Here is a 27,738-nt window from a genome sequence, read left to right as displayed (position 1 = left end):
ATGTTCATGTTTGTGCCTTATACGAATGTTCTATAAATCCAAATCAGTGTCTCCTAAAGTGTTGCCAGAGTATTTCTCTCTGAAAGTAACAGGAAAAAAGGATTTAGAAACAAAAGCGAAAGAACGAAAAAAACTTTTTTTGAAATGTTCTTTGTGGTTTTGTTCTAGAAAATAAAAATGTTTGCAAGCCAAATCAAGTTTGCTTTATATTTTATTATAAATCTATAGTTCAATAGGTAAAGCTCTATACAATTTCTTTCAAAAAATATATAGAGAGTTATATAAATGTGTAGCTATTGTCTGTTGAATGCAAATGAAATGAGAGTAACTGGCCAAGTTGAGAACATAAGAACACATTTAGTGTTGATGACAATAACAGTCAGTGGCACTTAAAAATAAAATAAAAATCACACATTACAAAGGACACAAGACAGCCACTTCTCTTTTGAAAGTATGAGCAAAGGGATGGGTAATTATGTTTATTTTATGCTGTGTTTTTGCATATTAATGTACATCTGCCTGTAAATAGGAAAACCTGCAGGAACCCTGTGTGAGTAAGAGAGCGAGAGAGAGAGACCAGGGAGGGTGAAGCTGTCAGCATGATGTAGAGTGCAACGCGACAATAAAACGGTGCGTAATTAACAAGCAACAAAGCTTTGAACCTCCAGGCTTTACTATTTTAAAACTAGCTAATTTAAAGACATCAACCACCCTGAGCCAGATAGAAAGAAGAACTGATGCATGAAAGGGGAAAACAGCTCTGCTATATTGTGTTGGAGTAGATTTTTTGTGTAGAATAGAAACACATACAGCCTCCTAATTAAACACAAAATAAATGGTAGCAAACACGAGTGTGCATTCATGTAATCCTGTTAATTGACAGCTTTTTGGTCAAGATATTTTTATTTGTAGTGTACACAGCAGAGGGCGCCATTTGCTTCAAAGGCCCACTGCACTTGTTTGAATGTCCTTCAAGAGAGGTCCATTTGCTAAAAAGTTTGGAGGAAAAAACTTAATTTATTAACAGGTTACTTTTTGTTCCTTTTTGTATCTAAATCTGATTCCTTTCAAAAGACTAATCTTAAACTTAATGTATTGCCTACAGGACAGGACTTATGCAACGTATTTATTTATTAACATTAATATTAAATTATCCGACTAATTTTTATCGCGTGTGAATCATTCATCTGTATAAAGTGTGAGGCTAGTTTCAGAATGACTCGGTTATTTCGATTCCCTTATTACAACACGCCACAATTTCGATAAATAAACTAATATCGGTCGAGAATATTCGTGGTGTTTATTTTATTTATTTATTTATCATTATAGCCTATATATAATTTATTTATATAAATTAATATATATAAATTAGTAACACGTCTGTCTTAAAGTTTTGACGTCTGAGTTTTTTTACTGTCGTAAATATATATCTAAGATATTGGACGAACCATGGGACGAACCAGTTGAGGAATCGGAATGAATCTTTTTGGTAAACGGATTCAAATGATTCGAGTCACTGGGATGAATCGATATCCCCACCCTGTTCATGCAGGGGCCGATTCGGTACCAAATAAGGACATGAGCTCGAGCGCTTGAAGTGACGTCAGTGAGATGGATGGAGGAATAAGGAGTCTTTTCGCTCAGAGGCGGGAGCAAATGTGTAGCGGGTATAGATAGAGAGTGTGCTGAAATTGTGAAATAACGGTAGTGTAGACTATAATCTAGTTACATAACCCTACATTGAATGCGCCGTCACTCCGTTCATTCGCGTAACGTTACATCCGTTATTCCACACATTATTCCTGTATTCCGAAAACACTTGTGGCTTTCGTCAGATCGAGAGAACTTAGATGTATTTCTATTTATCGAGATGATGAGAACTAAGTTAATTTTATCGAGTCACTAGAAGGAAATAGCGTATGCTTCTGTCCTTGTATCTATGTCCAGTGGTGACGACCCGCTGACGCGTTTTCCACCTCAACACCAGAGAAAAGAAACGAGAGGAATCAAGGCGATATCAACAGACTCACCCTGTTTGGTTTTCGAGCCAAAGATAACGAATATTTCCACAGATATCCACACGCCTCTGCAGACATGGAGGCGGCGAGTTTGGCACACGGGGTCGCGAGCCCGCTCAGCCCGCGTGAGGGAATGATCAAGAACGTGAGCCTGGAGTCGCTCCAGCTGTGCGAAAGAGACGGTAAGAAGAAACCGCTGGAACACACAGGGAGTGACTGTGAACTTGACAGTTTTATCTACGCCAATTTCCCCCGATAACAAATCTTTTTAAAGGGACGTGCTTTTGTGTGTGTGTGTGTGTGTCATGTATTGAGCGTTTAAAGCATTATAGTAATACAGGATTATACATTGATGTAGAAAATCCTGTTACATCCATTAAAAGCGGAATAGTGAGACATGGCAGGCTGGCTTTGTGTGTGCTGGCTGTGGTATCTCAGAGTGAAATCTCTGCTGTCTGTGAGAGGGTTTCATTTCAGCACCATGGACACTACCCTCTTACAGTCAGCTACCTTTTCCCTTTTAATCTCGTTTTACTATCAGACAGTCAAGATGAAACCAAGAAACAGGTATTGTAAACATGTAGAGAAAATAATAAAAATCATAAAAATATATATGTAAATATCATATCCCTAAACCATTTAAAAATGCTGATGTGGCAGGGGGTGAGGGGTTTTAGCAGTGTATTTTTTTCAGTCTTGTACATTCATACCCAAATAACACATGAACTCGACTTAATGGTTTTAGACTTAATGGCAGAAGGTGCTTGCACACACACACACACACACACATACACATACACACACACACTAAGCAAGACACACATTGGGAGGAACCGGCTGTGGCTCTTAAAGGTATAGATGCTTGATGTAAAGGCTTACATGAGGATACAATATTTGCCTTTCAACTGATCCCTGCCTGTATGTCTCCATCTCATTTTGGTTGTGTGGAATTGCAGGTTTATAAATGTAAATCCATTTTAACTGAAGGAAGCACCTTTGTCTTTTCATAAGCATTACAATCATCAGTGTTTCAATTGTGAGAGTGTGTTTGACAATGCCAAAATACGTTAATCATCTTTAAGAATGACTAGGCAACAACCTGCAGATGCAAAATTTGGCAGCCTTCAGAAGAATGCAGATTTTTTCTAAGCCAAGGGTAGCACAATGACTCACCAGGTTTTTGAGAGGGAGGCACAGTTTGTATCTTCCCTGCATGAATGTATTTGAATCAGCATTAATTAGCCTGAATGGAGTGCTGTGCTGGCAGCACAGTGCCTCTTATCTCTTTGATTTACCACATACATCAGCGCTTGTTTCATTTTAATTGCAACAAACCGAGGGAGTGCATAAAGGTTCTAACTTTTGAGGAACTAACTGAACTCTATAATTAGTTAACATGCGTTTCTCAGACATGAAGGCAAACATTCCCTTTAAACATCAGCCAGACAGATGTCCTAACCAAACTCAGCTGCATCTGATCTTAAACATCACTATTTAAAATGTTTACAAGACAAATGTTTTGGAAAATTGAAAATTATGCTAAAAGAAGATTTTAGCTGACGCATGCATTCAGATGATGTTTGAAACTGCTAGTGCTGGCTAATGCTAATGCTAACCCATCAGCTGAGTGCTTGGTGTAAATATCTCAATCAGATTAGCTAGAAACCTGAACCTGTTCCTTGCAGGACTTTGAACACCCTTGGGAATTCCTAATAGCAGCTTGTAACACATGAATGAAAATATTTAGAGAAATTACATAAAGATTAAGATGGTAAAGTGAGCCAATCTACTGATGAATTGGATCTGGATTTGTTATGAAACGGTTGTAGATTTGATCCCAGTTAGAGGTGACTGGTGAACTTTAATTTTGTTTTTTACCATTGTGCTCTTGAGCAATGGAAATGAGTAAACATGATGCATTGTATTTGCAAAATGAGGCCTAGGCTATGATGAATGCAATGAGTGAAATTAAGAGAGGATTAACAAACATTAAACTCTCTGAACAAAACGCTTTAAAAGGAAAGGAAACATCACCCTGCCCCAGCTAAGGAAAGACACTTGTGTTTAATTGATTTGGAATTACAGACATACAAGCTTAATAAATAGAGGGACTGCTTGTGAAATCATCTCTAATCAAATGCAAAGAATTCATTCTGTATGATTAAGTGCTGTAATTATGATATGTTGCTTGAGTTCATTTTCCCTACCCTAGAGAAGCTGCGGGCTCATAAACTGGAAAACAGCAGCCTACACTACCTCGGCGCTCTGAGGCTCATCTCAGCAAAAGTTAATTGCAAAGTAAATGTGTTGTCTTTATTGCTGGCGGAGAGAAACAGATTATGATCCGTGCAGATTTTCCCACACATATTTGGAACTTTTGTTTTTACTCTAGATCAATAAAATAGCTTACTTACACCATCCTTAATCGTTGAACACCAGGCTTTTGCATGAATTGTTGGAATGGTTTGCTTTGTATATAATAATAATAATAATATTATCCTTTCAGGTTAAATTTACAGTTATTTTGTGTAGATAAGTGTTTTTAATAATCAGTAACTAGGCTAGTTCATATTAGTTAGGCGGGAGGTTCTGTCATTCTTGCAGTAGGTACCATAAAACGTGTTAAAAGTTAGACTTTATTAACCTAATAGAAAATAGGTCAGAAAAAATATTAAAAAATATTAATTTACATCTGTGTATTGCATATAGAAAAAATATGATATAAATTTAATATAAAATTGATAATTTGACAAATGATTGACTAAATGTATTTTCATTGCATTTATTATTTATTTTTAATATTATTATTATTAAAAATGATGGTAGCAAGAACATTGTTAATAGGATATATGGATCGAACTTGCTGACCGCTGTGGATTGAACATGTTGGTCCAGCACATCCCACAGATACTCAATTGGATTGAGATCTGGGGAATTTGAAGGCCAGAACAACACCTTGAACTCTTCAACGTGTTCCTCAAAGCATTCCTGAACAATGTGTGCAGTTTGACAGGGTGCATTATCCTGCTGAATGAGGCTGCTTTCACCAGGGAACAACATTGTTCAACGAGCCTTGGGCGGCCAATACCCTGTCGCTGGTTTGTGGTTTGTCCCTCCTCATGCCACTATTAGTAAATTCTCACCACTAACCGGGAGCAACCCACAAGCATTGCCGTTTCAGAGATCCTCTGACCCAGTTGCCTTGCCATTACCATTTGGCCCTTGTCAAGATCACTCAGATCTTTATTCCTGCCCATTTGTCCTACATCCAACACGTCGATTATGTGAACTGATTGTTTGCTTACCATCTAATCTACCCAGTCCTATATGTATAAACTAAAGCTTGTTGTACTGCAATTGACAAATGTGTGTATTAATGTTTGTGTGTATTAATATGCAGTTCAATGTGCATTTTGGAATGGGTCCAGAGTTCATTCAACAAACTCTAAACCCTGATAAGCTAGCATTCTGCCACAGTACATGATCATGTGATCTCGCTCTGCATTGCAGCTCATACAGGAGACAAGCCTTGTTTTCATTCACAAGGACCACTACCCTTTTGTGGTCACATGTTGCAGTGCTGTTTGCCCACCTTAAAGGGTTAGTTTACCCAAAAATGAAAATTGTGTCATTAATTACTCACCCTATTGTTTAAAACCCGTAAGACCTTTGTTCATCTTCGAAACACAAATTAAGATATTTTTGATGAAATCCGAGAGCTTTCTGACCCCCCATAGATTCTGTTCACGTAAACACAGTACAGCGCTTCCGGGTTGTACGTCCGAACGCCGGCTCAGTTTTGGCTACACACACGCATCGTGGTGCTCACGTGACACGGAAGATACGGTTTTTGTTTTGTTTTTTGCGCACAAAAATTATTCTTGCCGCTTCATAACATTAAAGTTAAACCACTCAGATCATGGACTATTTTATCGATGTCTTACTACCTTTCTGGGCCTTGAAAGTGGTCTATGGGGGGTCAGAAAGCTCTTGGATTTCATCAAAAATATCTTAATTTTTGTTCTGAAGATCAACGTAGGTCTTACAGGTTTGGAACGGGATAAAGACATTCATTTTTGGGTGAACTATCCCTTTAAGACCTCACTAGTTTCAGTATTGTGAGTGTGTGGTTTTTCCTAAGTTAGATTTTGCAGTCTGTACAGTTAGGACATTTCTGTTTTATGTAATACTGCAGTTTTCTGGTAAGCTGCTCACACAAGCTGCTCTCCTGATGGATATTCTTGGGTATTTCGGTGTTTGTGAAGGAGATATTTATGTTGTTTGGTGATACTTAGATTTATATGATATTTCTAATGTTTTAGTACTCAAGGTTATTTTGTGTGTGGATGGCTTTAAATAGACTATGGTACCAGAGGAGGCTTTTAGCCCTTATTAGAGTCAGATATAGTACCAGATGCTCCTCTAACCCCCTAACCCTCTCATGATTCAGAAGGTTCTGCCTGGACTCAACATGTTTTGGAGTTTCACTTTGTTGTCTGTATATATACACTTCTGCACGGTAGTCTCTTTCCCTGATCTGACTTTTGTTTACGATCTTACAACTTGAGTGCTGATCACTGTGTGTATGTAAAGCTTCTGCCCATCTTCCTCTTTAAATTATGATACATTGATTAATGGCCTTGATATGTTTCCATGGAAACTGCAGTCTTTGTTAAAGCATGTCGAAAGACCTGTGGGTGTGTTTTGAAGCTGGCACTTTAGTAGAGAGATGTATTCTGCTGTTCTTATACTTGTTTTTAGGTTTGTACCTATTTGTACCTTACCTACAAAGTACAATTATTTTTTTGTTATTTTAACCAATGTTTTACTAAAGCTTCAAAAAGATTATATTAACACTAGAGTATTTTAGTATGTTTATGCTGATTATTAACCAGTTTCTTAAAGCGTGAAGGAAAGCAGATTCTGTAGTGAGAAGATGTCTGATGAACACACATGTGTTGTTTGTGTTTGGAGGGGCTAGTGTTAGTGCAGGAACATATCATTGAGATGAATGTTGTGAGTACCAGTATTTTCAAGACTTTTCACTGTTTTATTTGTGCATTTGTCTTCTTGGAAGACCCTTTCTTTCTTTTGCTTTATTGTGCAACTTTAACAAAACTTCTATGGATGACTTTTCTTTTTTTTGCTCCAAATCTATTATGGAACTCTCTTCCCTCTGAGATTAGACATTCAGAATCCTTTAGTGTCTTTATCTTCTCTTAAACTTATTTATTAGGGTATTTATTAGGCTCATTTATTATGTGATTATATTGTTATTATTCTGAACATGTATTTGATGGCTTGATTTCACTCTGTATTTTGTATTATTTTTCTTGTAAAGCGCTTTGAGATTTTTATAATTGTGACTTTATTTTCTTTAATTGCAACTTATCTCACAAATGTCTTTTTATCTCACAAAGTGACTTTATAACTCCAAATCTTGGCTTTATTTCTCAAAATTCTGGCTTTATTGCTTATTTTGAATAATTTTTCGTAATGGCAAATATATATCTTACAATGTGACTATTTCTCACACTTTGAATTTCTTATTTTAGATTTTATCTCACAATTACCATTTCTACCAAGACAGAAACAGGCTTTCATAAATGATTGTGCTGTGGTAAATAAAACAGAAGACTTATGTGGTCATAATGATAATACTCTTTAAGTTTATATAAGAGTAATTTCTTTCCACAGGAATATGTCAGCAGTAGTAATGAAATCAGTTTAGAAGAGAAAGGGCTCAGTGTTAAGTTAACAATGAACTGTGGGTGCTTATTGTACAGAGAAGCTTTATCAATGTTCACTGTGCTTTGTTTTGTGTGTGTGTGTGTGTGTGTGTGTGTGTGTGTGTGTGTGTGTGTGTGTGTGTGTGTGTGTGTGTGTGTGTGTGTGTGTGTGTGTGTGTGTGTGTGTGTGTGTGTGTGTGTGCGCACGCCACATGCATCTCTGAGATAAGACAGCACCCACACTGTAGCCATGCCAATGCAACACAGCGGTGTGTGTGATCGTGTATACTGTATGGGTTGGAGGGTAGTCATGTGTAACAGTATTTATAGAGAAACACTTTGATTTCAGACCATATCCTTTCTTTCTGTCAGGTAAAGCTGAAGACACTGGGGTGGTAGGAATGGAGGAGTTACCTGTTGCTCGCAACATCAAGATTAGTAACATCACCTGTGACTCCTTCAAGATCTGCTGGGATATGGATCCCCACACCAAAGAGAAGATCACACATTACTTCATTGACCTTAACAAGAAGGAGAACAAGAACTCTAACAAATTCAAACACAAGGTACTCAGTGATTCAGTTCACAACACAAATTATTTACATTCATTGACATTTCTCAACAGAGCCTAGTTTGAGTATTGCCTGGAGTTTTAAAGTTTTTTTAGTTTTTAATAATACATGGCTTTACTTGCTTTATTCATGAGAGGGTTTTATCATCAATTTGCGCTGTTGTTCAATCATAACTAAAAAAATATAAAACTAACTAAATACTACTAAATATTAATTTATTTTCTTGTTGACTCTTGCTCTCTGTCTTTAGGATGTGCCTACAAAGCTTGTTGCTAAGGCAGTCCCATTGCCCATGACAGTGCGAGGCCATTGGTTCCTGAGTCCACGGACAGAATACACTGTTGCCGTGCAAACAGCTTCCAAACAGACCGACGGAGACTATGCCGTATCAGAATGGAGTGACATTGTCGAGTTTTGTACAGCAGGTTAATCAGCCAAGCACACACTTACATATAAAAGACAACCTACTGTAATACAAGGCTAGTTTGTTTATATAGAGTCATGTGAAAAAGAAAGGACACCCTATTGAATTCTATGGGGAGTTTTTTGTATCAGGACATAATAAAAAAATCATCTGGTTCTTGGCAGGTCTTAAAATTAGGTGAATACAACCTCAGATGAACAACAACACATGACATATTACACTGTGTCATTATTTATTTAACAAAAACTACTAGGCCAAAGTTGGGGAAGCCATATGTGGCAAACTAAGTACACCCTTACTGCTTCCATAGGAATTAAGAAGGTAAGTAGCAGTCAGGTGCTGCTAATTAAATGTCTTTGACAATAAAAGTCTTCATCAGCAAGTGTGACCAACTATAGAAAAGCTGAATTTTTGTCAGTTTACTGGTCTGGAGCATTCAGGTGTGTATTAACACAATACCAAGAAGGAAAGACATCAGCAATGATCTTAGAGAAGCAATTGTTGCTGGCATCAATCTGGGAAGGGTTATACGTTCATTTCCAAACAATTTTAAGTTCATCATTCTACAGTGAGAAACATTATTCCCAAGTGGAAAACATTCAAGACAGTTGCCAATCTTCCCAGGAGTGGACGTCCAAGCAAATTCACCTCAAGGTCAGACCGTGCAATGCTCAGAGAAATAAAAAATTAAAAACAAGACCTACACCTCAGACTCTACAGGCCTCAGTTTGCATGTTAAATGTTAAAGTGACAGTACAATTAGAAAAAGACTAAACAAGTATGGCTTGATTTAAAAGGGTTGCCAGGAGAAAGCTTCTTCTCTCTAAAAAGAACATGGCAGCACAGCTTAGGTTTGCAAAGTTGCATCTGAACAAACAACAAGACTTCTGGAACAATGTCTTTTGTACAGATGAGACCAAAGTGGAGATGCTTGGCAATAATGCACAGCATCACGTTTGGTGAAAACCAGCATATCAGCACAACCACCTCATACTCATCATCATGTCATCACGATGATGGAGGGTTGATGATTTGGGCTTGTTTTGCAGCCACAGGACCTGGGCACCTGGCAGTATTTGAGTCGACCATGAACTCCTCTGTATACCAAGTATGCTAGAGTCTGAATCTAGAATCTGTCTGACAGCTAAAGCTTGGCCGAAATTGGGCCAATCAACAGGACAAAGATCCCAAGAACACCAGCAAATGTTGTCTACAACAGAATGGCTGAAAAAGAAAGGTGTTGCACTGGCCCAGTCAAAGTCCAGACCTCAAACCGATAGAGGGTAATTCTTTGCCCACAAACCTTAATGAACTGAAGCAACTTTGTAAAGAAGAGTGGGCAAAAATTCCTCCAGAACAATATGAGAGACTTATAGTGACACTGTAATATGTTGTGTTGTTGTTCATCTGAGGTTGTATTTAATTTTAAGACCTGCTAAAGACCAGATGACTTTTATGTCATGATACTTAAAACCATAGATTTCAAAAGGGTGTCCTTTCTTTTTCACATGACTATAGCTCATTTAATACACAATGGTAATTCAAATGCTACATATTGACAATAACGAAACAAAGTATAAAAATTAAATGAACACCTAACACCAAAATAACTTACTATAAGAAAAAAAATGCTAGCTACTTATGCTAGTTATGCTAGCTACTTCTCAGCTTTTTAGGTAGATCATATTGATCAAATTGAAAAGACTAGTGAAAATTGATGACAAATAAAAACATTTCCCTTCATTTTTCTAGATTATTCCTCTGTGCATTTGACGCAACTGTTGCAGAAGGCTGAAGTCATTGCTGGCAGGTTGCTCAAGTTCTCTGTCTTTTACCGGAATCAGCATGAGGAATACTTCCAACACTGCAGGTGATTCAGGAAAAACTAAAAGTACCTCAGTAAAAATGCTTAGGATATAAGTGAGGGAGGGGAAGAGACGAAGTAATGCTGGTGGAGGAAGTGAATGACAATCTTTCTTTGCTGTTGAGATTCAGCTTGTCGTTAGGAAGCAAACAGCTCCCTCTTGTGGAATAATGTCCTCATTAATTGGCAAGGTTTATGTTCAGGTTTTTGTGAACCACATTTTTTTTTTCACTTACACCATTCACATTTTTGGGGTCAGAAGTTGATCGAAAGTGACAGTAAAGACATTTTCAATGTTACAAAATATTTCTATTTCAAATAAATACTGTTCTTTTAAACTTTTTTTATTCATCAAAAAAGTCTGAAAAACACGGTTACCACAAAAATATTAAGCAGCAGAACATTGATCATTAAAAATGTTTCTTGAGCACCAAATCAGTAAATTACATTTCACAATATTACTGCTTTTCCTTGCTAAGCAAGACACCAAAAACATTTTAAAAAACGTACCAAACCTTTAAACGGTGTAATGAAAATATTAAAAGTAATTAAAGAAATTGATAAATGTCTCTTTCCCTCACAGAGATGTTCTTGGCGGTCGAATGATGCCCTCAGTAAAGGATAACAGCGGTAGTCACGGTTCACCTCTCAGTGGTAAACTGGAGGGTATCATCTTCAGCTGCAACACAGAGTTTAACACCGGTCAGCCCCCGCAGGATTCCCCGTACGGCCGCGTCCGCTTCCAGGTGCCCGCCGAGGTTCTGTTCCCCCCTGACACGCGCCTCTACTTCGGGGACTTCTACTGCATGTATACCGCCTACCATTACGTTATCCTTGTCCTGGCTCCTCGGGGCTCGAGCGGAGACCTCTACTGCAGCGAACGCCTTCCAGAGCTGGATGTGACGAACAACCGCTTTCTGACACGTGTGTGCGGGGAGGATGGGCGGGTGGTGTTTCAGCATGCGCAGGATGTGATTCTGGAGTTGATTTATACTGAGCCGGTGCCGCTGGCACAGGGGACTGTCTCTCAGATCAGCGGCCACCAGTTGATGAGCTTGTCAACCATCAACGCCAAGAAAGACCCCAGCTGCAAGACCTGCAACATCAGCGTTGGCCGCTAACTCGCACACAGACCCAACCGTGTATAGGCTCTAACAAGAAATCTGAAGACCTCCTGAACAACTGAACAAATCAGACCCCTCAAAATGGTATGTTACAGAAAGAACCCCAAGAAAAATGGCCCCACAATCCTCCATGTATATGTTCATGTGGAGCTCAAGATTAACTGAGCATTCTAAAATAATAGAAATAAATAAAAAATACACTATTGTACAACAGAAGAAAAAAAAAGAAAGAAAACAGAGTAAGACAAAAAACAGATTCAAGGCAAGAAAAAAAAAATAGATAGCATATCAAGACTAAAAATAAAAAAAAGTGTAAAAGCTACTTTTCCAAAAACTTGAATCCCACTGTGAATCTTTCATATGTGTTCTTGGTGCTTTTTCTGCTCGATAATTAGACCCCAGCCCTGTTCATCCTCAAACCATTTGTGACCTTTTTTTAAAACACAAGGATGTCTTGCCCAGTTTCCACTGAGGCCGTCAAACCGCCCGTGTTTCTTATGTCAGACTTGTACTGCATGGAGTCTGATACTTTAAGCATCTACAGTACATGCCACCTCAGCCTTTAAACTTTCGAAAAGGGGATTTTCTTCTCTTACACTGATCATTTCCCCTTTGGCCACTTGCACTTCTATGTGCCCGCTGAGCCTCTATATACCCTTGACATGCGCCTCAGAGGACTTCTACTGCATGTACAGTATACTACCTATCATTACATTATCCAACTGGAGTTACTTTAAGAGTTATATGCCAACCAGTCCTTTAAGCACCTACATGCCACCTTAGCCTTGAAACCTCTTTTACCCTCAGTCTTTTCATTTTCTACTCTGATCGCAGTTCTCCTTTAACCTTTCTTACTCATTGAACATGGTATTTTGATGATCTCGTTTCATTACGTTTGTTTTTTTAGAGAATGTGTGTTGCAGTAGTAATGGTGTATGTTGATTCCTGATAGAACATCAAGAAGTAAGTAGAATTGATTTGTCTAAAACATATTCTCAACAAATCCATTGGAGGACACAGCTATGTCCAGGTTCTTGAGGGTTTGCACTGTCCTATTAGAGGCCCTCTGGTGGTGAAAAATATCACAGATGCATGCTTAAGATTTTGTGTTGTACTGTTTCTGAACTTGTTAATTGTTCCTTAAGCTCCAAAAATAGAAGACAGTCACAACAGACAGCGTTGCACAATTTAATTTATATTTCTGAAAACTCTTAGCTGCCAGTATGCTAAAACCTGTGGCCAAAATGTAGCTTTTGCTCAAAACAAAATATTTTATTATGTTTTTCCCCCCCACTGTAAACAATTCTACACTCTATATTCCCATACACTACTGTTCAAAAGTTTGGGGTCAAAAAGATTCTTTAAAGTTTGATGTGAAATATTTTTAAATGTGATTTATTGCTGTGTTGGAAAAGCTGAATATTCAGTCTCATTACTCCCGTCTTTAGTGCCACATGATCCTTCAGAAATCATTTTAATATGCTGATTTGGTGCTCAAGAAACATTTGTCATTACTATCAGCTGTGCTGCTTAATATTTTTGTGGAAACGGTGATGCATATTTTTTTTCAGGATTCTTTGATAAATAGTACGTTTAAAAGAACAGCGTTTATTTGAAATCTTTTGTAACATAAATGTCTTTACTATCACTTTTGGTCAGTTTAATGCATACTTGCTGAATAAAAGTATTAATTTCTTAATATTAATTACTACATCCAAACTTTTGAACAGTAGAGAGTGTGTTTTGAGGTTTATGGGAGGTGTGTGTGTGTGTTGTGTCAGCTGGAGATGTGAGTATTTAACTGATAAGCAGTTCCCATTTTAGCTCAAGGATTTGCAATACTTTTGGCAGAGGAAGTCTATTCTATCTCTGTGAGTTTCAATAGAGAAGAATGGATGACAGTGAAACAAAAAAAAAGTTTGTTGACCACACATTTATAACTTTTTTGATCACCTTACACCAATCTTACTCTGTAGAAAACAATAGTTCAACTTTGGACTCATGCACCCAAATCAAGTTCCCGCTGTGTGAATGTGCCTCAAACTGACATGTTCAGTAAATATTTTTGTTTTTCTTGTTGCCATGTTTATGAATACCAAAATGTGACTGTTCAATAAAGATCATCATTCAGAATGAGACTATACTGTGTGTATTTATATGTAATGTATAGGCTACCCTCCAATCTTTGAGAGAATTTTTTCTCCAACAATCACTTTTTTTGCAGTCATCCTGCATTTTTATACTTTATAAGCTTTACATACACTATATTGCCAGAAGTTTTGGGACGTCTGCCTTTACATGCACATGAACTTTAATGATATCTCATTCTTGATCTATAGGGATTAATATGGAGTTGCCAAATCCCATACTAGCAGAAGACGGGCACTGTCCCAGCAAACCCTCTCCAGAACACCTGGGAGCAGTGCGATCAGGGGAAATGCGAACAGACATAGCCTCGGCCATATCTGTACCATAGCAATCACTCCAAGAGGAGCTGGATGAGCGAGGGAGAACCACAGTTGACAATGAGTCATCTAGAGATGTGAAACAGATCTACTTCCACTCGGCCGAAATTCTCACACAGGAGCTCCACCTCCTCTGGGTGGAGTCTCCATTCCCTGGGCTTCGCCCCCCTGCCTCGACAGGATGTCTGCTCCCTGATTTAGATACTGATTTAGAGAGAGCAGCTTCCCTTGTGCCCACATGAGGATCTGACAAGCCAGCTTGTATGGGCGCAACCGCAGACACCCCTGATGGTTCAAATAAGAGACCACCAATGTGCTTGTTCGCTCAGACATGACGGCCTCTTAGGTCTAGGAGCAAGTGTTTCAGAGCCTGAAACACAACCTGCATTTCCAGTCAATTTATGTGCCACGAGAGATGATGGTCCCACCACAGACCTTGAACTGAGCGACCACTCATGATCGCCCCCCACCCCGTTAGGGATGCATCAGTCGTTAGCGTGACGCGACGACAAGGAGCTCCCAGTACAGGTTCTTGGGAAAGAAAGGTTTTTTCCACATTATTAAGGCACGAAGGCACCGCTGCGTGACCTTGATCATACTGAGCGGATTCCCCCTCAGGAAAAGGCCCGGAATTTTTTGGAAAGCTGCCGTCTGCCTTTTTCGTTTCCTGAAACCTTTCGGTGACTGAATTCATGCATGGCATCACTGAAAAGGCCAGCAGGAGAAAGCTGGGCGTCCAGAAGAAAGCGTTTATCTCTTTCCTTAATTCCTGTCAGCGCAAACGCCTTAACGCAATGCACAGACAGCCAGCTGTCACAGCGCGTGCACTAAACTAAATTCTCTTTATCGTTGTATATTGCATTTAAAGTGTCAAAAACACAAGGCTCACAATCACATAAACAGTTGGTTTTGTCTTAAGTTAATGTAAACATCTGTAAGAAATCGTGTATGTGTATACTATCCCTGCATTACTGTTAGTTCTTAAAGTGACAGCAGTCTAAAGAATCAGTATACGTTTCATTCATACAGTGAAGAATATGCAGTTTTATTATTTCATTTGATGATTCAATTTCTTACTTAAATGCTGTTTTTAGTGTTAACTTGTACAGTTCAATGTCCATACTGTTAAAATCAGTCAGTTCAGTCAGAGTAGCAGTAGAGTAGCCTGACATAAGGTAACATGCCAGTGACGTCATCGAACACGGCTGCGCTCTGATAACAACAAATGTAAATATATTGCAATTCTGACTGTACATTGATTTTGTTTAACATTTAAAACATTTAAAGTTCAGTATTGGGGAAAATCTTCATATGTTTTGTTTTTAATATTATTTTTGAATTAATTTGTTTACCATTTTAATAACCAACATGTTATCGAATTATATTTTGTTCGTTTCAGTTCCCCTTTAAGAGAAAACAATACAAATCTGTGCACTTTATTGGCCTATAGAAATATTAATGCTGCCCTCTACCGGTTACATAAAGTTTCACATGTTTCCTTTTGGCTGCCCACTGCAGAGCCAATGAGTGGAGCTTGAAGTTCAGCTCCCCCTCGATTGACGTATTGACCACCACTTGGAGGAACTTGGAAAAAAAACTTATATAAAAACTTGCTAAAATATAAAGAAACAGCGCCCATATACAATAAACGTTGGCCTACTTTAAATTGCACGGTATTTTAAAGGCTGCAGAATTTGTCAGGGTTCCTCCATCAGTGTCTTCAGGACAGTTCACCTCTGTAAGCGATTTAATTTCACACACTGACGCTGGTGGGAGGATTCAACACAAACTGGGGGACTCAACGGGACTCTACAAGCGCACTCTACACCCCACAAACCCGGGACACTGTTGTATTTACGATGATTTTTAAATTCGTGTGCGCGATCATAACCAGGTCCTTATTCATTCTGGTCTCTCTCATCGGCGTCTGGAGAGTGAAAACGGTGAAAAATGACGACATGTACTGGTTACTGACTGTCCTTTACCTTCCTCTGGTCGTGGAGATGTTCGTCATTTTAAAACGAAGGAAAGGGAAAGACTACAAATGGTGAGTGACAACACATTATACACGATTTGTGCTGCTGACAGAATGCTTCACGACAACTGTTGATCATTTTCTGCTATATGGATGGATTCGTGCAAATTATTACTTCTATTCAATATATTAATAGAATCTGAATACATTACATGGCTTTTATTTGACTTCTTTTGTAGACAGTTGCTGTTCTCAGGTTTCAGTAATATTTTCAATTAAATGTTACTAAAAAGTTATCGACATTCCTCACTCCCTCCCTCCCCCTCATCAACATCCTGCTAGACCTATTGTTACTGCTGACAGAGTAAAGGGTGTGTGTGAAAGACACTAACGGTATAATCTGAGTGTTCTCCAGCGATGACCTTATAGTTCACCCAAATGTTTTAATTCTGTCATTAATTAGGCTACTCACCCTCATGTCGTTCGTTCCAAACCCATAAGACTTTCTTTCATCTTCGGAACGCCAATGAAGATTTTTTTTTTTAAACAAAAATCTGAGTGATTCCTGTCACTCCGTTGACAGCTAAGCAATTTAGTGCAGCTGTCAACGGTATACCACTTCAATACCACGCTTCAATAGGGATGTTCGCCGTGACGTCACGACGCGCTCTGGTTGGCAAAAGAAAAGTAATGACCGCTTAAAGCGCAGCGCAAACACAGAATGGTTGTATCGTGCTTTGTGATCGGCTGTGTTAACAGGTTCGATAAGAGTAATAACCCCAAGAGCTTCTATCGTGTACCTAAACAGCCTGAATCAAGAAAGAAAGCTTTGAATTTCTGCAATTAGGCGTCTATACCCAGCGGAAAACAATGGGAGCCAGCGGACCACGATCGCGCCTGCTACCTACATTTTGCGTTAAAAATTAAAACTAATTTTGTAAATAAATGTTACTAGTAGGTTCTATCGCATTGATGGGTTAATGAATGAATGAATAACTGTACAAAATACCGCGGAAGACGTGTCAAAGTGTTTGTTTACATAACTTTTTGTGCATGCTGTGACTGAGCAATGGAAGTATAATAACACTGACATACCCTTATAAATTAATGGCAAATTATTGTATTTTCATTCATACATTTTACGTATATGTTAACCAATGTTATATATCAGAGGTAAGATAATTTTGAATATAGCCCATGGATAAATTACACCTGTATTTTTACTCTAGTTGTAACATATTTACCAGTTATCCTAGTTACAACAAGTAATATTCGTAATTATTACTTAATTTATAGGCATCTAAAGATTTGTACGCCTTCATCGACTCTCTGGTAAACATAGATGGCGTGTCGATGAGATACAGATAGATGTCGCCGAATGTCAAATCTGGCCATGTGTCCGGGCTTTTGCTCCAATTCTCACTCAGGTGATATTGATCAGGTAGAGAACATGAACCCTGGTTATACAAAAGCTGAACCTTATATCTCTTTTTTGGTTCTTCGGACAAATAATTAGCATATGCTGACAAAACACAGGTAGACTGCTGCGAGTCTGCGACATGTTTTGGTTCTTTCTGCCAACCAGTTCGCGACCACGCCCATATCGTGACGTCACATTTGACTCCGGCGAACATCCCTATAGGTTCATAAAGAATTTGTAAAGCTAAACCAAATTAATTGAGCGGTTTCCGAATTTTCTGAAGAGACACGATCACTTATGATGAAATAAAAATAAAATGTATTATTATTTAATTTAGGCTTTTATTCATATAAAAAAATTGATCACTGAACAAACTCAGAACTGCTTGACGAGTAAGATAAAACCTCTTGCAGAAACTCAAACCTGCTGCATAACACAAGAACCTCATTGGTTCTCGCAAGTCAAGCGAACAGGTTTGAGCTTCCATTTACCATAACCAATGTATGAGTTGATGAATGTTTATATGTAAATAAAAGCCTGAATTCAATCTGTTCATCATATAAAGCAATCGTGTCTCTCCAGATTTTTTTTTACTAAATCACTCAATTCATATGGATTAGTTTCACAAACTCTTTATGAACTTTTTGAAGCGTCAAAGTAGTAATTGCGTAGACTGTCAATGGAGAGACAGAAATCTCTCAGATTTCATCAAAACGATCTTAGTTTGTGTTCTGAAGATGAACGAAAGTCTTACTTTGGAACGGCACGATGTTCAGTAATTAATTACAGAATTTTCATTTTGTGAAGAACTATCCATTTAACCATGGTCCGCTTAAAAGAAACAATTGCAATCGATAACATCATCCCAGTTAAAGGCCTATTTGTGTATGTTCTGTAAAAATTATCTTCTGTCATCTTTCAGGTTTTCTCCAGCCATTTTATTGTTCCTTATCAGCATTATTCCATCCATATGGATTCTAGAGTTACATCATCAGGAACACAAAGCCAGTAACCCTCAGGTATTATTCTATATACCCATCCTTTCAGTGGAATTTAGATGTATTTTCCTCTTAAAGGGACAGTTCACCCAATTTTTTTTTTCTGTCATTGTTTATTCACTCTCATTTTATCGATCCAAACATATGACTTTTTTTTTTTTTTTTGTAAACCCTAAACATGTTCAATAACCAACACACTATTTTATTCACATTCTTTATTCTGATTCGTTTTTGAGTGAGATCAAAAAGGAAAATTCTGTCATCATTAACTCGTTTACTCGTTCCAAACCTGTATGACTTACTTTCTTCAGCTAAACCCAAAATAAGATATTTTGGAGAATGTTGATAAGTTTCGGTTCCCATTTACTTCCACTTTATTTTTTCGGTCATATTTTGGAAGTCAATGGGAACCAAAAACTGTTTGGTTTTCAACATTCTTCAAAAAAAAAAAAAAAAATATATATATATATATATATTTCTTTTTTGGTAGACCATCTCTATGCATACTGTATATGAAGTCAGTTTAACCTAATCATGCTCATATAGAAGATGATATTCTGAGTGTCTTTTTCCTCTCCTTAAACTGTCATTTTTGTGTCTTGCAGTGTAGGAAACTGGACTCTTGGGAGAATGTCAAGAGCATGTTGCCTTCAAATGGCACTAAGGTTAATGAAACACTAAAGGTAATCTTTTATTTTAAGTTTTTAATTTACTGTTTATTGTATTAGTGTAAAAAGTGACTAACGCTCTGACTGTAATGTATCTGCTATTTATATGTATAAATCACATGTGCTTGTGATGTAATTCATTACTTGTTGTGGCCCACAACAGAGTTTTTCTTAGAATTGCTTTGCCTTTCACTTCCTCTGTCTTTCTCTAGAATTAAAATATAACGTTACTTCAGATTAGATAATAATACATTTATATTTAAATCTCAACATTCCTATGAGATATTATTATTTTTGGACCTTATTAGCCACTCTCTGCCGGTCCAGAGACCAGGAAAACTTGATCTTTTCTCTTCTTGGTTTCCTTCTCTTTCACTTGCATATTTGATCTTGTACAAATTACAAATTATCCATTGAGCTGATACTTTTATCCAAAGTAACTTGCATTCTGAATGTAAGTGCAGAAGTTCTAAGTCATCTTCTTTACTAATATGATTCATACCCTTGTGAATTTCGATTCATGTTTCTTGGGTATGAAGAGACTATTCCTCTTTATGTTCAGTTGTGTGCTGTGTTTAGCAATTTGTAATATGCTGTGTCTGTATTATTGTCAGCAAGGGTTGCAATAAAAATGGAAAATAAAGGCATGATCTATACGCAAGCAGTCTTTAATAAACTCAGCGAGTAGATAATAAGATAATTAACATTGCGAATAGAACAGCCACATATATTAGACAAGATCAGATTACTGAAAATGACGGCTATACAGATGAAAGTCATTTCATTTATTTCAGTAAGTCAACTTAAAGGGCACCTATTATGACATTTAAAATGTTCCTAATGTTGTTTTGGGAGTCCCCAACAACAGTTTTACATGCATGCAATGTCAAAAAACACTTTTGTTGTCGTATAATATGCATTTATTTTTATCTGATTTGCTCACCGACTCCCAAATGATTCGTTCAACGACTCATTTTCCAAACCCCTCCTTTGCGCGACGCTAATCTGCGATTGGTCAGATGACCCAGCAGTGTTTACATAGATAATACTTATTGTTTAACACGGAGTGCAATGATGCTTTTATCAATTAAATCGTGTTATAATAATGATTATAGTCCACTGCTTTGTAGTTTGTAGTAAAAAACTAAAAATAAGATAAAGAATGTATTGTTATGTTAGCGAGCATAGCCCAGAGTTCATATTGTAAAAGCACAATCAGTCTTTGTTTGTGTTAGCCCGATGCATAAACATAACGTTTTTACACAAAAAAAAATGCAGTTACGTTGCTACGAGGTATTACTCTATTATTTAAGACAACTCCGAAAACAACGACAAACACTTCACATATCTCAATACAATTGTCAGTGAAGACCTAGAAGCTAAACGGTGCTTACTCAACAAACAAAATAATTAATAAGCATGCTAAATAAAACATAAAAGCAACAATTATTAATAACACTTACAGGTTGTGATACGGAGGAGGAAGCTGATGCAAATACACTTGGAACTGAACCTTCCTTCAATATCAGTCGGCTCGCGAATCCAAGTTTGATTGCATTTAAGTTGGTAGAGCAATCGTCTTCAAAATGGCGCGAACAAAGCACAAGGCTCGGACTATACTTCTGTGGTATAGTTGTATATATGAATTGTAGCCACTTAGTCTTCAAATGCTCCTCCTTGGGCAGATGAAAAAAGTTTGTTTTTGAGTCGCACTTCAGAACACAGCGTCTCGTCGCCCTGATGTTTTCAAGTTTTCCCTGGCCTTGGAGCGCAATAAGTGGGCGTATCGTATTCAAATAACTTGACAAGTTGACGTCATCTAGTCAGAGAAAAAGCTTCGGTCTTCTAACGATTCATAAAAATGACTCAGAGTCGACTCTTACTTTTGAAAGACAATAACTTTATATACGGTGCACTTTCATATTTCAAACTTTGCAGGATGTTTTTGTTCACTTAGATCTATGTTACACACTACATGAAAGGTAAATTTCAAAATTCCATAATAGGTGCCCTTTAAAAGGTGAAACTAATATATTATATAGACACATTACATGCAACGTGAGATATTTCAAGCCTTTATTTATTTTAATTTTGATGATTATGGCTTATAGCTTATGAAAACCCCAAATTTAAAATTAGAATATTGTGAAAAGATTTTCATAGCTGTAAGCCATAATCATCAAAAATATAACAAATAAAGGCTTGAAATATCTAATTTTGCATGTAATGAGTCTATATAATATATTAGTTTCACCTTGTAAGTTGAATTACTGAAATAAATTAACTTTTGCACAATATAAAAAAATTCCTGAGTTTCACCTGTAGATATAAACACTAGGGATGAAACGAGGTAATTCGTTAAAAACAGGTGTGACACATGAGGGCAAATCAAAAACCATGATAACAAATAAACTGATGTGGAAACAGTGAAACCCAACTTAAACACAGACTGTTATGTCTTTCAGCACCTGGAGCGCATGCTCACATCTGTCTGTCCGAATGACTGGATTCTCGGTCTTCATCAAGTTCTGCTTATTCTTCTCATCCTTGGAAAGTGGCTCCTCCCACTAGGGGGCGGAGTAACGCGTGACGAGCTGTCTCAGCTTTTGCTCATCTTCGTTGGCACAGCGGCAGACATTCTGGAATTCACGAGTGAAACACTCTCTGATGTCAAGTGGGTACTTCCTGCTCTTAGTCAATAGACAAAAGCTTGACTGAATACCAGTTCACATACAATTTCTGATGTGCACTACCACATCAAAATGTATGCACATTCATTTATGCATTGAATCGATCAAAATATATATGTTTTTGTATAATATATATACAAAATAGGCATTTATAATGTTACAAATATTTCGATTTCAAACAAGAATCCAGAAAACAAGAATCATATTAATCAAAGAATTATGAAAAAAAATTAGCACTGTTTCCACAATAATATTACACACTTTTTTTCAACTGTGATAATAAGAAATGTTTTTTTAAGCAACAAATCAGCATATTAGAATGATTTCTAATGGATCATGTGACAGAAAATTGGAGTAATGAACTGAAAATTCAGCTTTGCCATAACAAGAATACATTACATTTTAAAATATATTAAAAAGTGATTAAAATGGATGTTGGGTGCATTGTGTGCTCAATGCTGTATTTCTGGATTTGAGTGATGATTATTTGTCCAGTTCATTCTCAGGTGCCATTTGTGCCCGAAAAGATCAGCAAATTTTGTTTAATTTGAAACGGCTATCGCTGAACATTCAGTACATTATATTTCTCATAAATCACTCATCACAGGTAGCATATAACTGAAAAAATAATAAAAACCAACAACATTTCTCTTTCAAACTTGTGCACTGGTTGCCAATAGCCGCTTGCATCAAAATCAAGGCACTGATGTTTGCCTACACAACCACTGGCTCTGCACCCCAATAACTAAACCCTCCAGAAGCTTGTGTTCTGCAAGTGAACGGCGTCTTGTGGTGCCATCCCAAAGAGGCACGAAATCATTTTCACTTCCTTGATGGTGGTATGACCTGCCTTGACCTAACTCAACCCGAGCTGCTGAGTCTGTAGCCGTTTTCAAGATGCATATTTTTCATTAACACTTGACCAATTCATTCTAACACTTTCTATTCTATTCTATTCTATAGAGAGAGAAAAACCTTGCTACGTGCACTGTGCTAGACTAACTGGGACTTGTTACAGCACTTACATATTGTTGCTTCTATTGTTCTCCTCGTTTGTAAGCCGCTCTGGACAAAAACATCTGCTGAATGATGTACAGTAAATGCAATCTGTGTTTTGTGCAATGAAATGTCAGCCCTGTTAAGTTCAAAATGAAGGTTAATGTAACTGGCATTTACTAGCAAATATTACATCACACCACATTATTCAATATTTTTGTACAGTATATTTATGAGACAAAGAAAAATTTGGCATTTTCTCAGAAAACCTCTAAAGCAGTGTAGGAAAACACAGACAAAGTGTTATATGTTATATAGGTTATTGATTCTGATTTCACTTTTCTAACTTGAGTTGGTGTGTAATGTTGCTGTTTGAGCATAAACAACATCTGCTAAGTTACAATGCTCAAACTTCAAAGCAAAGGGAGATATTTGCTTTTAAAGAAATTCCTTTTTAAGGACTACAGCAAATGGCTGGTAGGGACTACACGACATTCCTCCCGGGTTAGTGACATCACCAACCCTAGAATTTACATAAACCCCTCCCCCGGAACACCATTTATAGATTATCAAGACAGAATATGCTAATCAATGACTAGAAGATAACTACACATCAGCTACATAAATTCATCAACTAACCATACAGAAATGTCCTGTTGCTTCTACATGTTGTCACTTCTTCTTGAGTCTCTCCATCATTGTCCGACTCCGGTTTGAACATAAAAGGCTAAGTTTTTGACATTTTCAGTGCATGTCGGTGTGAGGTAGCCTGGCTCCGCCCTCCTACGTACTTCCGCTCAATTTTCATTTGCCTTCAGTACTACTGGGTTTGCGGTATATTCGTGGGCTTTCTTCTGCTCACCCTCAAAAAGTGACAATTTGAACATGCTATATAAAAATATCTGTGGGGGATTTTGAGCTAAAACTTCACATACACACTCTGGGGACATCAAAGACTTATTTTACATCTTGAGAAAAGAGCTCTATACCACCCCTTTAAAAAGTACATTATTTTGTGCAAATCTGCATAACACATTCTTCACTTTGTGTTATAGGGAGAACGACCATCAGCTGGTGTATATTATCTTGGGAGTGTGGACGTGGAGTATGTTGCAGTTTCCTTTGCACCTGGCAGGTTTGTGATAACGTGTTTAACTGTGTTAACGTGCTTCTTTAACACACCACCATCAAACGTCACAGATACTGCTTTGAAAAACCGAAAAGGACCTACAAAATGGTTCAGGATCCCTCTAATGACTGGAGGAGAACCCTGCTGTCCTGTGGAATCTTTCATCCTGCTCCATCAAAAGTATTTTTCTTACCCCTGGATCTCACACAAACTAGAGGTTTGGGATGTAACTCAATGCAGCGCTTCAGTCATTTGTAGATCAACAGCATGTGTTTTTGTTTAGTTATGCTCCATGTCTGTTTCCCTTTGAGGAATGAGAGTTTTGGCAGCTACAGTACATGGATCCATTACCAAACCCCATAGGAAGAAGAAAAGGGCGGATTTTCTTGGATCTTTTGAACCATTTTCAATAAGTGCTACAGACTTTTCACTTCTACAAACCCGCATTGCTCACTGCTCTGTGTACAAATGATGTAATTTAAATCAAATATATTTTGTTTTGTTTTCTATAAACACCCAGAAAGGCACATAACTTTCTTTTCCAAACATATAATGGATTAAAATCACCCATTAAAAGATTTTTTTTGGGGGGGGGGGGTAAACATTTAGTCATTGATTTCAAGCAAAGTGCTCTTGTGGCGCTCTGCCAAAACTGTAGAGACCGTCTTTTCAACTCTAGTAAAATCCAGCAACTTCAACTTTATTGAAAATAAACCTTTTTACAAAGTAACTTTTTATTGAACTAGTGACAACATGGACTGTATACAAAACATGATTTCCTGCTACGACACCGAGCAATTAGCTATCTAAACTTGGCGAGTAGACCAGGATTCTCTGCTACACAAGCAACTGAATAAACAGTTAATTTGTTTGTCACTACTGTTAAAAAGTGTGGTGTCGTTAAAACATTTTTTTTAATGAAAAAAGTCTCTTATGATCACCAAGGCTGCATTTATTTGATCAAAAATACGGTACAAACGTAATATTCTGAAATATTATTATAATTTAAAATGTTTTCTTTTTTCATATTTTAAAATGTGATTTATTCCTATGATACAAAGATTAATTTTCAGCATCAATACTCCAGTCTTCAGTGTCACATGATCCTTCAGAAATCATTCTAATATTCTGATTTGGTGCTCAAGAACCATAACATATCTTGTTAATGTTGAAAACAGTTGTGCTGCTTAATATTTTCGTGGAAACTGATGCATTTGTTTTTTCAGGATTCTTTGATGAATGCTAAGTTCAAAACCACAGCTTTTGTTTCTCTCTTTCATGTTTGATACAGTTGTGACATCTCGGCCGCAGAACCCAGATGAGCCCACGGGTGGAGAAGGCTGTTGCAACTTGCTCTTGTCAAGACACAGTACAGATATTTGGAACATCGTTGAGAGTTTGTTTATCCAGGACGGGCCCTTTCTAGTGGTGCGTCTTATTGTGATGATATACTTTGATGTGTTCCACCAGATGTTGGTCTTCTTTGCTATCAAGAACTTTCTAGTGGTCGTCCTCAACCTCTACAGGCTCATTGTCATCTGTCAAGACTATAAACCAAAACCACCATCATCATCATCTTCCTCTCCCTCAGTCTGAAAGAAAAAAAAGGAAAGAAGTTCAAATTAACAACATTTAACTTCTTTAATATTACCAACGCATTCTATGATGGTTTGTACCAGGTGCTTTTAAACTAAGGTCCCAGGGGGCCACAATCCTGTTTATTAATGTGCTTCCCCTGAAAGTAAAAACGAAGAATCAAGATGAAAAAATAACTTGAATGATAAATTGACCCAAATGAGATACTACTTTAATAGTTTGTATTCATATTTTTAATCATTTTTTATTTTTATGATTTTCATTTTACAGGTTTAGTATTTTTTTGTGTGTGTTTGTCATTTTCATTCGTTATTGTCTATGTAGTTTTTATTAATTTTATTTCTAGTACAACAAATTAAAATAAGTTTACATTTTGTATGTTCTATTTCAGTTAACATTTATTTGAAGTAACAACATTTTTTTTTTAATGGTTTTAGTTAACTACAATAACCTTGGTGCTATGGGGCCCGTTGAAAAAAAAATTGAGAAATACAATCTAAAACTGTACAGTAACATAATAAAAACTAAATATCTTCCAAATAACAATTTACACATATTTGTAATACCAGTTTTTCCAGTTTAAATTTATACATGAAAATAAATAGCTTTCTTTTTAGGATGGGGGCCCTCGCACCAGGACAAATATATTTAGGTCCATGGCATCTAAAAAGTTTGAAACCCCCTGGCTTATACTGCTTAAAAACACATTCATGGGTGACAACAGTTTGGTATATTTTGAATATGTTTTACAATCAAACTTGGACCAATAGATTTTCATTCTTTGGTTCATCATTTTAAAATAGTAATTTTATTGAGCTTTCTTAGCATTTGACAATGTTTATATACCAGCCAGTGTTGTGAAATATTATCTGACTCAAAAACATTAAGAGAACTCGTTTTGTGTGTGTGTTAAGAATACAAAGAGGCAGATGCACATTTATCTGTTGCATACATGCGTGTTAAAAGGGGTCTGCTCACGCATGATTATCTTCCCTGTGTGCATTCAGATATGACTCTGATACCAGACTCTTTGAGTCACTCTGATCTGAGATCAGGCAGAGATTATTGCCCTTTTAGTGGAGAGAGTCTGTAGTTGCTTTACAACAGTTCCTAGATCAGCCTTTCAAAGTACCCTACAATTTAACCAGATAGTTACACAGCAGTAACCAGCATGCATCTAGTAATATCTGCTTGTGAACCTATCCGAATATTACCTATTAGAATCAATATTTTGGTAGCACTTTATTTTACAGTCCTGTTCCCCATGTACATACTATGCACTTATAGTAATTGCAATAATTAGGTACTAACCCTGAACCTACCCATAAACCTAACCTTAACCCATGTAGGTAACTTATATTACCCTGAACTTTCTTAGGTAAGAACATGTAAGTGCACATGCTGTAAAATAAAGTGCAACCAATATGTTTGGGTCCAGCTGGATTCTCCCTTGTTTATGAACGTGATAAGATTTATGCTGGATTTACGACCTTTGGGTTTTCATGGCTGTTTTAACATTGTGGGAGAAAAATGAGACATACCATCATGTTTCTGAGTTTCCTGCTTGACTTCAAAGTAGACACACTGGGTTGGGTGGTTGTGTCTGTCCCCATCATCAGGCTGTTCCTGAAACATACACACATCTCCAAAGCAGGAAAACACACATTACTTCATTAAACATTTAACGAGAGAACAGTTTTCTATTTTTATCCAGAAGGGAAACAGGAAATAGCCACACAAGAATGAAACAGGATACCAGCAAAGAAAGTTTGATTAAATCAACCGTGGCAGTTTGACCTACTATACGTGTATATTATAGTTATTTATGTAAAGAAATCCGTGTTACACTGAGACCTGCACTGTGAGCTTTGATTCACAGAAGATCAACAGTTTTGTTGGGTTGTTGGCAAAATATTAACCTGTGGATGCATTTACTAAACAATAACACCTATTTATCTCAGCAATACAGGGTATCTACATGTTAAAGGGAATGTAAGATGTTTTTACATTTCTTTATTACTGGACGATAAAGATAACTAAATAAAATCATATTTCATTATATTTTGTAGC

The 27,738-nt window shown here is 37.2% G+C and overlaps 2 protein-coding genes across 2 annotated transcripts; both read left to right on the top strand.

Annotated features, from left to right (window-relative positions):
* Window positions 1–1,510: 1,510 nt before the first annotated feature.
* Window positions 1,511–13,866, top strand: phyhipla (phytanoyl-CoA 2-hydroxylase interacting protein-like a). Its single transcript, XM_079633473.1, has 5 exons — window positions 1,511–2,200; window positions 8,120–8,313; window positions 8,570–8,744; window positions 10,496–10,613; window positions 11,191–13,866. Exons 1-5 carry the CDS (start codon window positions 2,095–2,097, stop codon window positions 11,726–11,728), a joined length of 1,131 nt encoding a protein of 376 aa, XP_079489599.1. The 5' UTR covers window positions 1,511–2,094; the 3' UTR covers window positions 11,729–13,866.
* Window positions 13,867–15,707: 1,841 nt separating this feature from the next.
* tmem26a (transmembrane protein 26a) lies at window positions 15,708–27,219 on the top strand. Its single transcript, XM_079633765.1, has 6 exons — window positions 15,708–16,243; window positions 18,514–18,610; window positions 19,195–19,272; window positions 21,723–21,931; window positions 23,999–24,078; window positions 25,364–27,219. Exons 1-6 carry the CDS (start codon window positions 16,056–16,058, stop codon window positions 25,666–25,668), a joined length of 957 nt encoding a protein of 318 aa, XP_079489891.1. The 5' UTR covers window positions 15,708–16,055; the 3' UTR covers window positions 25,669–27,219.
* The last annotated feature ends 519 nt before the right edge of the window (window positions 27,220–27,738 follow it).

This window comes from Phoxinus phoxinus, assembly GCF_949152265.1.
Source record: "Phoxinus phoxinus genome assembly, chromosome: 13".
In the NCBI taxonomy this organism is placed as follows: Eukaryota; Metazoa; Chordata; class Actinopteri; order Cypriniformes; family Leuciscidae; genus Phoxinus; species Phoxinus phoxinus.
This window is presented reverse-complemented; position numbering and strand designations above follow the sequence as displayed.